General features: G+C 31.0%; 2 protein-coding genes across 2 annotated transcripts; one reads left to right on the top strand and one right to left on the bottom strand.

The window, feature by feature from the left end:
• Window positions 1–954: 954 nt before the first annotated feature.
• Window positions 955–1,976, top strand: LOC124920169 (protein CHUP1, chloroplastic). Its single transcript, XM_047460591.1, has 2 exons — window positions 955–1,605; window positions 1,679–1,976. The coding sequence occupies exons 1-2, from the start codon at window positions 1,003–1,005 to the stop codon at window positions 1,922–1,924; spliced, it is 849 nt and encodes a 282-aa protein (XP_047316547.1). The 5' UTR covers window positions 955–1,002; the 3' UTR covers window positions 1,925–1,976.
• Window positions 1,947–4,534, bottom strand: LOC124920170 (aspartic proteinase 36-like). Its single transcript, XM_047460592.1, has 10 exons — window positions 4,136–4,534; window positions 3,908–4,037; window positions 3,578–3,828; window positions 3,273–3,500; window positions 2,914–3,076; window positions 2,681–2,754; window positions 2,500–2,596; window positions 2,357–2,423; window positions 2,199–2,270; window positions 1,947–2,126 (listed from the first exon to the last, which is right to left on the bottom strand). The coding sequence occupies exons 1-10, from the start codon at window positions 4,381–4,383 to the stop codon at window positions 1,969–1,971; spliced, it is 1,488 nt and encodes a 495-aa protein (XP_047316548.1). The 5' UTR covers window positions 4,384–4,534; the 3' UTR covers window positions 1,947–1,968.
• Between the last annotated feature and the right edge of the window lie 10,900 nt (window positions 4,535–15,434).

The following is a 15,434-nucleotide window of genomic DNA, read 5'->3' as shown; positions in this document are numbered from 1 at the left end:
ATTTCCTGAAGATTTTCAAACTACTCAAGAAATGACACATTATTTCTCTAGACTTTCTTATCATTTTTTCCGCTCTATGTCGTTACTCTATTATAAATTAATTTTAAAATAATAATTTCAAACAAAAACACTAACATAATAATAATCAAACATATTAAATTGGTATATATATACATGGTGCTGGAGTGTAGTTGAATGAATATATATTATTAAATTGGTTAATATATATGTAATTGAACTATATTTCGTAATATTATTTCATCTGATTTTCCAAAATGATATTGATTATGTATAGATAGTGTGTTTTTGAAAAGCTAACCCATATATTATGAAGCATTTTGATATTTAGCTCTCTATAATTACTTTTTATCTTTGTAAAAAAGACAAATTTTCAAAAAGAAAATCTATTTGTTTTTAATAAATTACAGAAGAGAAAAATAAAACAAAAGAACGGAAAAAAACGGGAAAAAGAAGTTTAAATGTCAATGAGACAAAAAAAAATTAAAACCCGTACAAATTTGTTTTTTTTTTACCAAACGCATGAAATATAAAACTTTTAAGTTCAAATTTTTTCTCTTGAAATGTTATTATATTCTTTTTTTTTTTCGGTTAAAGGTTTTTGTTTTTTCAATTCATAGCAAAATTCATATTAATATCTTTTAAAAAACTTAGTAGTTGGGTGTAAGTTAAAGGACAAAAGATCAAATGTTCTCTATTCCATTTCCAACTTTGATGAATGCTGCAAGTTCTCCAACCAAATTTGCATGCTGAAACTAAAAGCAATCAATCAAACAAGGAACCAGATTCCAAAATGTAGTTGATTTTATGGCTTGGACTTCTTCATCAATGGCCATGCCGTAGTCAAAAAGCAATCAGCAACCATTACTTTCTCTCCCACCAAAAGCCAACAAAATAAAAAGGCAAAGAATCTCTCAAACTTACAAACTTTTAAAAAAACCAAACATTTCTTTCAGGTCAACCAACTCAAACTTCTTTTTGATCATGGCGAAATGGGATTTTGGTCAGAGCTCAAGAGAGAAGACGGCAATTCTTAAGCTTGGGATTCCATTAGCCGTCTCTATTGGAGCCTTCATTTACGCAAAGATACACTGTTGCGAAAAAAAAACAGTCTTGGATGCTACCCACCAAGAAACTCCGGCGGAATCAGGCGAAGAGAATGGGAAAGGAGATATTCAGATAAGATTTCTTCAATACTGCAACGTGAAGGAAAAGGAAACAGCACTTATGGATATGAAACATTCCTTGTTATCACAGATGGCTAAAGTTGAGTTCTTGAACAGAGAAGTCTTGTATATGGAGGCTGAAGCTCAAAGATTGGAACAAGTATTGTCTAAATACTTGAAAAAATTAGAAGAGGTTGAATCTTTGCAAACTGAAAATGGGTTTCTTCATATGAAGATCGCGAAGATTTCAACAAAACATAATAGATGTTCTGTTATTGTTCGAGAGCAGAAGCTGCTGGTTGAAGCTGGAAAAACAGAGATTTCAAGAAATCAGGTTGAGTTACAAGAGAAGGAAAACATCATCAGAACACTAGAGGAAGAGATTAGAGAGTTCAAGATAGTAATCGAGAATTGTTCAGAGGTGAGTTCAATAAGAATTGATTTTGTACATTGGTTATTTGAATTTTATGCTAACCATAAAACAAAAAATTCAGGTTGATGATGAAGGAAGGATGGTATTATCAATGGAGGATTACAATAAGTTACAGATGGAATCTGCAGAGGAAGCCAAAGAAGTGGTAAGGTTGAGATGGGCCAACGCTTGTTTAAGGCACCAGTTGAGCAGGAAGAAGGATGAACAGACGACGAACCGCGATGAAATGGGGATTTCTCATGATTCCAAAAAGAAGAAGATTGTTCATAGATTCAAGAAGTGGGGTGAGAAGATGAGAGTGATTTAATGAATACAGCAGCTACAAACCATTAATAAAAATCATAGCTCTTTTTATTTAACAGTAGAAGCAAATATGAGTATAGCTTGCATGATGAAAGAAATGATCCAAGTTTTGATCTTTCCTGGCGAAGAAGCGTTTACAGTCAGCTCCCCGGCACTAACGAATTCATCTTTCCCAGAAGTTATCGAGACATTAACCGACATAGAGCCTACAATTTCAACATGATCATGCAAAGATTGATCAGGCAATAGTCTAAAGAAACTAACCTAATTCAACTTACAGTCATAATCGGCCCAACCAAGTTGCTGTCTAGCCAAATCATAGACAATGATCTTATCTTTCAACACAAGATCTGCAAATGATAAAAATAAACAATAACTTTTTAAAGAGTTTCTTTTCCAGTTAAGGAAACAGAGATCTTAAATTTTTTAACCCAACCTCCTAAAATCGTTATATCTTGACCCTGAGCCTTCTGAAACCCAATACACATCGATGGAACGCCATCCTATGTAACAAAATAAATATAAAAAAAATGAAGATTAAAAGTTGCGTATCGTTGTTTTATTTATTTCAGAACTCACAATGGGACCGTAATTCAGAAGGTAGTCTTTTGGCGTCAAAACCATGGACACACCACCAGCAAAGTTGAAAGCAACTCGAGGAAACATGTCAATTCCACTTCACCAAAAGGTTTACAATTTAGTAACATATTCGGTACCATAACTGAAAAAAACAATAAAAATAGCCACATTAGGTATGTACCTGTCCGATAATTTATAACACTGGTTTCCTTTCGAGATAACCAGCGTAGCATATTGTGAAATTACATCGTTTACCTGTAAAGTCAAATTTATATGTTAACTTGAAAATGTGGTTTTCTCAAAAGGGTATCTCACAAGTTATAAACATCTATTTAATTAATAGACAGACAGACATCACTCTCATGGTTTCTTGTAAAATTGAAAAATGGAAAGATTAAGGATATACAAGCTTACTGCACTTATAAAGAGATCATACGCCTCTGCCACAAGATATGACAATGTTGTTCCAGAATCTACAATGGTTCCTCGATCATATGATGTCTCAAAGACAGCTTGATCGATGGGTAATGGTTGACCATTGATGCTTATGCTTTCGAGATACAAATTATAGTGAGGCCTGTTAAAAATTAAAATACAGTTCAAAATCAATGTTAGATCAAAAGTTAGGTCTTGCTTGATGATGGGTAATTTTGGTTTAATTCAAATAACTCATTTCATGCATCAAATCATAAATCAATGACATTTTAGTCATTTTACCCAAATAATTCACCTTTTAAGTCAAACAAGTTTTTTTTAAACCTCGAATTACTCACTGTGATGGCACGAGAGGAGTATACACAATCCTTGAGTCAAGAATTTCACCGAGAACTAGAATGCCACCACCATCACCTTCTCCTCTCAAACAATGAGAGAAAATTCTAGGAGTAATCCCTCGAGATGATAATTGTGTCATGACAGATAGATCCTGTTGACCAAATCCAAAAATCCCATCAATAGCTCGATCTTCCTTAGTTAAATCCCCCGAAACAGATGTGCTACACCTGTTTAGAACACCACCAAAACATTACCAAGACCAAAAACAAACAAAAGAAGCATAGAACTAACTAACTAGCCTTACCCGAAAATAATTGGAGCAGATGAGTTTTCCATCAAAGAAGTTCCCATAATTGTATCGAAATAGAGCAAATCTTGTAAATAGAAGCCTGATGTTCCACTTCCATCTCCATAGCGAAAAGAATACCCACATTGATTACTCTCAGTAAAGCATTGAGCTGCGGTTGTATGAACCATTGAAGAACATAATGTATCCGAACAAGAAATCAATGAAGAAGTGTATGAATTGGCAGGATTAAAGAGGTTAAGCTCGATCTGATGAATATTCAAAAAGAGAAATCAAAATTATGAAATCAATTGATATTGAACAATGAACATGAAAGAACAAACTTACACCCAATTGGGTTGAACTAGGGCAGTCACTGCAAGAGTTACAATTAACCCACAAAACATCACTTCCAGTATCAATTTGTACGTTGAATTCTCTTGGTGGAGAGCCCAGTTTAACTTTTGTTAGGTAAAGCCTATAAAAAAACAAAATTCATGATTCTAACTAACTAGAATGAAGAATCAATCAACTAATTTCAACAGAAAATGCATATTAAGAGATGATCAACAGTACCCAGCTAGATTGGGATCGGAGTTTCCAGTAACAGAGAAATCAACAATGCCACCGGAAACTCCTTGTAAGATTCGGGCATGTCTTGCTTGGTCTCGAGCTATAAGTTTCTCAAGACCCACATTATGGTTCGCCGGAAAAGCTCTCTCTAGAGTGAGAATCGTCCCTGTGATTCCGGCGGCGTTTGCAGGCGGGAAAACGGCGGCAAGGAAAGCTAATATTTTGAACAAGGGTCTGATGTTTGCTGGCATTCCGGCTCCGTTTCAATATCAGGAAGAAAATAAGGGAGAATTATTGAGATGGTGATAAGTGACAATGTTTTGCTTTCTCTTCTCTGCAATTTCTTTTCAAAGAATGGAGTTTGAGAGAGACAGAGGGACAAGGAGAGGAGGCAGATGTTTACTAATTAATAGATAATTGACACTGGGTTCCATTTGGACATGTCAGTTTTATCTTATTTTCCATTTTTTTTAGACAATCTCCAATTGGCTTAAGGTTAGTGGAATTGAACTAATAAAAGCTCAAATTTGAAGTTCAGAGACAAGGATGGGTACCAATACATGGGGAAAAATGAATTTTAAGCATCAAATAGGAAAGAACTAACTTTCGACTCTTTTTAATTATATTTACTATTAGGAAGAATAATGAATAATATGCGAGGGCGTAACAGTTCATCACTTAACACGTTTTAACATTTTAAGTTAGAGTGATTAATATGACAATAATTTAAAAATGAATACTAATAATAATTATATATACATTTGGATTTGTTCAAATTGGAGTTATTTAAAAAATTTCTTGGTGGAAATTCTTTCTACAAAAGAAGATAAGAGATTTTACTTTGTTTTCTTTACTTTTGAGATTACTTGTATCTTTTCTAAGAATTGAAATTCCATTATTTAAATTTGATTTCTATTAGCAGTGTGTCGGATTAGTTTAGCTTTTTTTTTAACCGATAAATCTCCTTTGAGACATGTTAGAAATCCGGAACCCCTGTATAAAGAAAAAGAAATGCTCCTTTGGAGCTACGCAAATTCTTCGAAGCGACTGAGTCTGAATTTTTTGAATCGAATTAAAAAGGAAATTGAACTAATCCAATAGTAAAAACAATAATACTTTCGAATAAGTAATTAAATAAAATAAAGCAATTCGACATGATCCCTTCCATTAGAAATGGAAATGGTCCCAAATGGAGAGTGAATGCTCTTTTACTCGAAATGGAATTATTTGTAATGATGTTGAGAAATTAGTGATTTTAAATTTATTTTATTTTTTTTAAAATGGGTTCAAAATTTATTAATAATAAAATAAAATTTAAATTTCAAAAAAACGAATGACATGGTGAGTGAAAAGATAAATAAATAAATCCCTCAATTTGAGGGTTTTTTTTGTTTTTTTGGTTTGTTTATTAGGATTGAGTTTTTCATATAAATCTAATTATTAAAATGTAATGATTAATGATAATTTTGAGATAGGAAAGATTTTTTGATAAAAATATTAATATATAATAATAAAATAATAATTTATAATAAAATATATTCTAATATTTTAATTAATTAATTGAGTTATATAATTAGAGGGAGAGTAAGTAAAATAATGTTTTTTGTTTTTGATATTCAAATAATCCACACACGAAACCATGTTGTGCCTGAACTAGTACAAGTTGAGTAACATTGGAATCCTCTCTAGATATTTTAAATTTAGTATATAACTTAACATTTAATGATAACTCGTCATTTTGTGATTTTTGAAGTTGTTTCATTCTTTAGTATTTGAGATGATTTGTAATTTTAGGGAAATATACTACTTTTATTAAGAATAAATAAAGTTTCAACTTAGGTGATCTTTTGAATCAAGACAAGTATTTCCTTGTTTTCTTCAAAACAATTGTTAGGTCTTTTTCACATCAAATTTGAGGGTAGTATAAAATTAAATTCCCACAAAGAATTGCATATTTCTTGCAAAATATTAGTCCATGACTTGAGAAATGGGCAGCTTCAATAAATCTATCTTGACTTTAACTTTTTTTTTTCTAATTTAACATTCATCATGCTGTATGCAACTAAATATGAGTACTAAATAAAGAGCATTTTAATAGTTAGTCTATTTATAATTATTGATACTCTTTGTTTTAAAGAGAATAATGATTTTTCACATTAACTTAAAACGATTTTAGTATAAATTACATATAACATTTTTTTTTCTACTTAAAACATAATAATAGTTATCACGGTATTTGTTTTATATATATAAATAGAAAGGAATTAAAATTTGCTACCATCATGATTGGTGTTCTATGGATTTTCGAAGGGGAGTTAATTAAGTTATCGGTTAGAGTTTTATTATTTTACCCTTAAAGATTGTTTTTTATTTAAGTTTCTCATTAGTATCATGTAATTTTTTGTTTTCTTAAGGACCCCTTCATATATATTTCATTCTTTAAAAATCTAAGTCAAATTGTATGTGAGAATTTTAATTTTAAAAATAATTATTAAACGCTGTCATATTTATTTAAGGTAATGGATACAAGAAATGTGATGGTTAAATATATATGGTGGAGTCATCACCACTTGACTATTAGGCCATTGCTTTTCTTGTTCAAACATCTTTTTGTTATCTTCTAGTTAACAGCTAGATTCAAATAAAAATTAATTATTCCAATACAAGGCAATATTTTTATGTTTTTAAATGCATTTATGCTTCATGTGGTTCAAGAGTCCCATTCAATTCATTATATTAACACAAATCTTAATTTCCATTCAAACAAAAGAAAACTTATTAAATTGAAGTAGGATGTAATTATAAATATTGTGCTAATCTCTAGAAAATAAGTGTCAATTTTAATATATATATATATATATACATATTATAATGAATTAACTTTTGTTTCTCCATAATTTAATATATTTTATAGACTCCCAAATTAAGTTTTATTTCATAAACTCAACTCCAAATTAAAATTGCAAACTTTTGGTTGCCATAGGATGATGATGTTCATGATGATGAAGATTGCGTTTTTGGACCAGGTTTAATTACATTGAGAAATGTTCATTTTGTAATCCACTATATTGAGAAATGTTCATTTTGTAATCCACTATATTTATCAAAAATAACCATACTCGGCTCCTTTTTTTTCCTTAATCAAATTAGTATATATATTAACAAAATATAGATTACCCTTTATTTAAATACTTTTATAATTTTATTCAAGAGGACATAAATAAAATATTTACTAAATATAAAGGTATTTAGGTAATATATACTTTAAAACTATTTTTTTTCCAAATTATATCAAATCTATTTTTTTAAACTAAATTTTTATCTAAAAAATCCCATCATGAAACGAGTTCCAAGGTAATTAAAACAGTTTATTTTGGACATTTAAGGAAAATAACTAGTTGGCAATTCGATTAAGTATAGATTGTCGGGTTAACAAATTTATTAATACTAACCTGAATTTAACATGTTTAATATTTTTTTTAAAATCTCTAATATGAATCTAACATTTTAGTAATTCGTGTCAAAATCTCTAACATAAACTTGACCTATTTATTTTTTATTGACCCGAATACGACTCGATTTACCTAACTCAATTCAAACCCAACCCGATATAATAAATTCACATATATCTATTTCAATTTAAAATGATATTAACAAAAGAAAACAAAAATAAAGTTAAATCACAAATTTGTCTATAAAAAATTATACAAAAGAATTTGAGTGAGTAGAAAAAAAATACAAAACTCAACAAAGAAACTAGTTATCGGGTCTAGTTTGGGTCATTTCAGATCGACTATATTTTGACATTCTTATTAATCAGGTTAAAAAGTCGACCTTATTTTGGACCTAACAAAAAAATATATGACCATAACTTAAATTTTCCGTGTTCGATTCGGTTCGGTTCGTGTTTTCGTGTTAGTCCAGAATTGTCGGCCATAGAAATAACTCATCAAATATCAAATCTCCTAAAAAGTGTATTATATATAATTATGTGTTTTTCCCTCTTATAGAAAAGAGGAGTGATAGAGAGATGGAATTTGAAGGAGGGAATGACTTGGCATCACCTCATTGGTTGGAAAAAGGGAAAAGTGGGAGGAAAGAGAAAAGAGAAAAAAGAGAGAAATTATTTGATTTTTTCAGCCAATCATATTGCGCCACGTCATGCCCTCTCTTATTTTCTCACCCAAATTCCCTCTCCCAATCATTTCTTTATAAAAAAATTGGATGTTTATATTAATAACATTGTTGCTAATTGAATTTTTTGTAATTCCTTTTTAACACTAAAAATCGACACTTTATGAGAAGGGGTTTTGATATTTGATAGTTGCGATCCATAACTCACATTCCCCTAGAGTATCAAGGTAATTGTAAACACTAAAAATCTACACTTCAATTTATAATATTAAAATAATTATTTTGAATTATTTGTAAATAAATAAGATCAAAATAATTAACCCCCTATGGCCAAAAATCTATTCAAAACAATTAACTATGATTAATTATTGTGGTAATTAATCAAATTAATTAAGAGTTAAAGTCAAAATAAAAAATAAAATTACTTGGGATAAATGTTGTACTCATAATGTCTCAAAATAGTCTTAGAAAAATTAAAGGACAAAAATAGATAATTTTGATGAATTGTTGTATCCATTTCATCTAAAGAGAATTATTTATTTAAATGCTAAAAATATAAAAAAAAAAACAATTGGAAAAATATTTGTCATATTTATTTTAATATTTTATGTATTTGAAAAAGATCAAAATTAAAGCTAAAGTGTGAAAGAAAAATCAATTTCAAACAAACTCTTAAGGATTTAATAAAATAAATAAATCATTAATCTAGTGAAGCAGAAACCCAAAGGATTCACTGTAGCAGGATTCGTGGTCATTGGATGAGCGCTTGATTTTCATCTAACGCACATGAACGCTCCGCATAGTCGGTTGTAACTGAAGGAGCGCGCTTCGGGTCACATCAGAATAACTAACTGAACGTTAGCCCCGTTAGCCAAAATGTTAAAGGAACGCTCAACGACTAACGAATCGCCAACAAAATTCCAAAAACAGACGAAACACGTCGTTTTTGGCTCCGGTCTTCTTCTTCATCACGACGCGACGAGGATAAGCATGAAGAAGCCGTGTTGATTTTGGATTTTTGAACTCCCTCGTTGCTCCACTAAATCGACTCATTCAAAGCTTAGAATGATCACCCTACGATGGTGATCATTCTCCCTATAATTGTAGGTCTTGTCACGGCCTATTTCGGTGACTACATGCCAAGAACCATTGACTGACTCAGTCCACTTGGCTTCTCCAACCGACTTAGGAATAGTATAAATACCATCCTCAAGTCATTCTGAAGCCAAGGAACCAACACACAATCCTTAAATTGAAGAAAATTAAAATCCGTCATTAAAGCTTCAAAGCTTCAGATTTAATTTTATGTTTAAGGCCTTGAAGCTCAGATCTGTGCATTCAGAAAGCTTCCCTAAGGATCAAGAAAAGTTCTTCAATCTTTAGTAAGGTTTCAATCAACCTCTAATTCATATTTACAATTTGAAATTTTTATATTTTAAATTGCATGAGCTTGTACGATTGTTATTTATGATGTTTTATGGTTGAAAAATCATTCTTAGATGATTTATAAACTATCTAGATAGGATAAAACCGATCAATCGATCTAATAAACAAAAACCCAATTTTGAATTTCAAAAAAAAAACGGGGTTGTTGCTCATGGATTAATTCGATCGAATCGTAGTCCAGAAAGCTTCCCAACATGATTGTAAACATGTTGGGCACTCATTTGGATCATGTTTGATCAAAATCAAAATTTCAAAATAAAATGAAAATTTTGAGTTTTGAATTGGTCAAAACGAACAGGTAGTGTTCTTGTTTTGGTACCAATCAAGTATATGTGATATAAGGAAGCTATTGGATAGTTCATTTCACTTCAAAATAACTTTTAAATCAAAAACTCAAAATTTAATCACAAATTGTTTTGAACAAATTGATCATCATCTAGGTCGATCAATACATTGAGATGATGCTCAACATGTTCCTAGAAGCATTGTGAATCTACCAAAGCTCTTAGATCAAAGAATTAGAGCTAAAAAAACTAATTTAAAAGACTACACTTGGTGTTCTTGAGAACCGAGGCTTGTTAGCTAAGACTGAGGAATCTGACCGAGGATCCTCGGTCCGGACTGAGACCAATGACCGATAAAAATAAGTTAGAACTGAGACCTAGAACTAGTGTTCTTGAGTTAGGACCGAGACCTAGGACCGATGTTCTTGAACTAGGACTAAGAAATCTGACCGAAGATTCTCACCTAGAACCGATAAAATTTAGACCTAGGACCGAGAGGTCTTACTTGGGACCGAGACTCCTAGGACTCACGACTGATAAATCTAAACCTAGGACCGAGACTCCTAGGACCTAAGATCGAGAGGTATAACCTTGGGACCGAGAATCCCAGACCCGAGACCGAGAGCTTCTAGGTCTAAGACCGAGGAACTTAGTCTAGAGCTAGTCCCGGACCAAGAGGTTTATACACCTCGATTGAGAAACCTAGTCCCAAGCTAGTCCAAGACCGATAGGTTTTTACACCTAGACCGGTAAGATCAACTAGGACCAAAAGTCCTTAACACCTCGACCGAGAGACTCCGGTACTCAGACCGGGAGCTCTCGAGCCCAAACTGAGGGTCTTCGGACCCCAACGGAAAAAAACGAACACCAACCTTAGGACTCCGGTCCTAAGTCCTATTTGGTTTCACTTTTCAAAATCCAATTTTTTTTAAAAAAATTTGGGACTTCAAATCATTTTCTAAAAATCCCTAAAAATTAGAAAATTCATTTTAAATATTTTTGAGATATTTCCACAAGGGTTTGTTTGTTGTTTATTTCTAAACCTTAATGTCTTTAAAAATGACTGATATTCTTCAGGTATTTTCACCATAGTTATCATCCGCAATAGGTACCAACATTTAAATATTGATGTTTCAATACTTTAAATAACACTAAATCTAGAAGCACGACTATAACCGGAACACTAAACGGTTAAAACTGAAACGTGATACAACCGATTTTCAAAAAGCCAACTTTATAAGTAAATACCGTTTTTAAAACGGGTACGGAGGACATAACGTGAAAGCTCTTTACCGAGTATCACCAAACTTTGAACCAAAACGAAACTCTAGTGCAAAATACGTTTGTATATGTACACCTTTTTATTAATTTTTCTAAAATCAACTGGCGACTCTGTCTTCAAATAAATAACATTTCTTAATTTAATTATGTTTAATTAATTTAAATCGGATTTTATAAAAAAAAAATCAAACCGTCATTTGATTATAGGAAATTCCCAGATTCTTAAAATTTGAATAAAATTAATTATTTTTAAATAATTAATTTTAAAAGTTGTTAGGTACTAACAAATTTTTTTAAAAATAATGTTTTATTATAAAAGATGTCTCATATGCAAACCAAAGTTGGAACCATCGAACCTCGAGCCACTCTGGGCTCATATTGCCACGTGTCCACCACACGTGGACACGTGTTAAGTTACAGGATTCCCGGGTTTATAATAATCAAATCCAAAACTTGTGTCTAATTTTGTATCAATTTTGTTTATATACAATGCGTTTATTTCTTGGATCTTAAATCTAAAATAAATATGATAGCACCTCTAGACGAGTAGTGAAAGCTCGAGAAACAAAGTAGGAATTATTTTCTCTAGCTGTTGAGGACGAGAATCATTCAATTCATTTTTTTCTTCCGAGCATTTGTCAATCCCCTTCGCTTCTTTCTGTCTTCTTTCTCCTTTCTTTTGTGTTCCAATCTCTTGCTCAAATAGGAGGCTCTCTTCTTGGCACCTTGTGGTCTTTGTGTCTTAGAGGTTATTTGACATTATTGCTCTACTGATTTGGTTTAGCGGATAAGAGGCTAGAGCCTTCCCAAAGGAGCTCCTGTCCGTTGTGATATAGTTGGGAGAGAGAAAGTGAGTTTCTCATGAAGAGGACACCCTTCAGTCCTGTTTGATTTAGGATATTTTTGGGTTTGGACATCTATGCCTTTGCTCTGTTTGACAACACACATTTTTTCTTTTTCTGCAATCTGCAAACACAATACAACACATTAAAAAGATAAATATTTATTTCAAGTTTGTTTTAATTGTTTGATTTTATTTATTTACGATGTTTTTATTTTATTAAAACAAAGTCCAAATTTTAATTATAAATGTGGTGTAAAATGTGGGTATTTATAGAAATAGAAGGTCCCTTTTAAGTAGAGTTTGAAAATTATTATCAAGTTTTAGAAAACGAATGTCCAAGTTTGACACCATAAATACCACATTTGCAAACAACCTAATTTATAATCTTATTTAAACTCATATATATTTATTCATTCATTCAAGAAAGTATTTAAAAGATGGATAAATAAACATGGCGATCACATGATCGATGATACCCCAATTCCGGTACTCGTTGGCTGCCTTGTTGAGAGATTCAGATCATGATAGATGTGTACCTTGCTTCGTCCGTAAAACGTGGTAGAATTGGTTTTTAACTTTGGCCAAGTGTCTCATCCGGGAATGGATGTTGAGACATTACAAAACGTTATATGAGGTTCGCATTATCTCTCGGACTAATGAAATTGGTGTATTAATCTTAAGGTATTATGGTCTAAAATCAACTATGTGAGATAGTCAAAAGTTTCGTTATTCTATAGATTATGAACGCAATGTATTGATCTCAAGTTATTATGGCCCGAAGACCAACTATGAGAGATAACCGAAGAGTTGGCATCCTTGTACGGATGTACGTCTTATAAATACATTAATTTCACCATAGTCTGTATACCAGCTCCGTGAGATAGTCAATGTGTTTTCATCATCTTTCAAATCAATTGGAAATCCAAATACATTAATCTTACGGAACTATAGTCCGTAGACCAGCTACATAGATAACTAGAGGGTTGGTGCACATCCTTAGGTGGACGACTACATCATTTTAACCTTACGATCCTAGTCCTGAGTGTGTATCTAATTAGTCCAAGTGTATGTGTCTAACTAGTGCGAGTTACGTGACATAGTTTGATAGATATCCAAAGGTAGATTGACGTCTGAACGATTTTAGTGGTCTTGTGATTGCGTAGTTCGAGAGTTAGACACTTGATACACAAGGTGGTTTGGGTTGCGTCATTTGCACAATGAGCGACTTACTGCTTAATCTTTAAAACTACTTTATGCCTCAGTTGGGTGCTTCTATGCAAAAACATCTTTCATTGGTTGTTGACGTACAAATCTCACAAAGGCATATTACCTAGGGAACCTAGAGGGTATAATCCTAAGGAGACTCTTAGATTGTATCATCATTTTATTTTGAATTTTTTTAATTTTCAGGTCATGACCACTTTATTTTTTTTTGTTTTTTTTTTGTTTTTATTTTTGAGAAAACACTTTTCATCATGACTCGGGGTTTCTCTTTTTGTTTGAAACTTCAACGCTTCATTCATTTTTTGGAAAATGTCCATAATCCATGACTTAAGTTTTTTTTTTTCATTTTCAGAAAATGTCCCTAGCACTTCTCTAGTTTTTTTTAATTTTTTTGTTGTGAAAAATTCCCCTAGTACTTGTCTAGGATTCTTCACTTTTTTTATTGTGAGTTAAGGCGTGCATTGGTCTATCTCATTTTAAAACAAATCCCGGATCAAACAAATGTTTGGAGTGAGTGTCGCTTTTGGACGTCTCAAAATGATGTTGATTTTCCTTATCTTTTTGTTCAATGCGAAGGTTATCAATAATGCACTTGAATCCATGTTCAATTTGAAGGTTATTTTGATTTTTTTTAAGGAAATTTTATGCCCAAACATCATTTATGACGTCTTAATCAAGATTTTATTTTGCGCCACGTGCTTTAGAATTTTGTCTCGCTTCCTTTATTAATTTTTTAATTTGAGATATAATTCTTCGTCATTCTCGACTTGAAAGAGCTCTTATTATACTCGTGGTACTATCTGACAGACTCGGTAGACTTGTGTTGCTTTTGAGGTACATCAAGACGCGAGTCTTAACAACATTGAACGATGGTTTAATGTCTCATCCACTTTGAGTATTATTATTTTATTTTTGTTTTATGGTGACTTAGTATATCTGATAGAATCGGTACACATATGCACTTGCTTTTAGAAATCATAACGAGAGTCTGTGTGAGAAATATGTGGTGATTTCAATATCTCAACCATGAAGTAAGCTTTTTTTAAATTTTTTTAGCAGAATGAGTATATTTAGCAGAATCGATACACCAACGTTCTTGACTTTGAGCAATAAATACAAGAATCTAGATGAACATGTAGTTGTGATTTTAAAGCATCAACCTTACTTTGATTCACTTATTATTATTATTTTTTCAAACTTCGAGTTTCGAGTCATTTTCTATATTTTTTTTCATTTTAAGAAGTAAAACATTGTCCATTATTCACGTGCTTTAAGTTTAGGCTTTGATTTTTTTCCACAAGTTTCCTTTTTTTCTTCTTTCTAGAATTAGTTCAGTTCATAAAATGACATCTTGTGCCAAGACCCTGATTGATAACATACATTTTTTTTTCTACCATTTGTAAAACACAATATAATAAATTAAAAAGATAAATATTTATTTTAATTTTATTTTAATTTTATTTTAATTTGTTGGTTTAATTATAATGTTTTTATTTATTAAAATAAAGTGCAAAATTTTAATTATAAATTGGATGGAAAATTCGGATGTCTATACCTTTAACTTTAAGGTTATTATTATAATAATTTTTATTTTTTTTAAGGTAGGATTCGACCTATAAAGTCATAACATTTATAATTTAGTCAAAATATATATATAAATAAATAACATTATAACAAAAGGTTTTGTATAAACATTAAAAAAAAAACTTATTCAGTTTTTTTTTTAATTTATATTTTACATGAATATAAATAAAATAACTCCCAATTTATGATAATTTAAAACTAGTTATGTAGATACATCTTAGAGTATGTAATATATTTTAAAATAAATTCTTAAATTATGAATTATTTTGAACAATTCCTTAATTTATTAGCCATTTTAAAATTTAAAAGTTAAAAATTCAGTTAGTTTAATTAGTTTAATTTTGTATGTTACATCTCTTTATATATATATAAGAAAGAAAAAATAGTTTATTTATGAATATATATATGAAAGAAAAAAAAATATATTTTATCAAATCATAATAATATTTAAGTTTGCTATTTGTGATGTTAAAGGTGAAGCTTAGCCATTTTTAATTCAATCTTT

The sequence above is a fragment of the Impatiens glandulifera genome, chromosome 1 (genome assembly GCF_907164915.1).
Source record: "Impatiens glandulifera chromosome 1, dImpGla2.1, whole genome shotgun sequence".
Lineage (NCBI taxonomy): Eukaryota > Viridiplantae > Streptophyta > Magnoliopsida > Ericales > Balsaminaceae > Impatiens > Impatiens glandulifera.
Note: the sequence above shows the minus strand (reverse complement) of the source record. Positions and strands in the feature narration are given on the sequence as shown.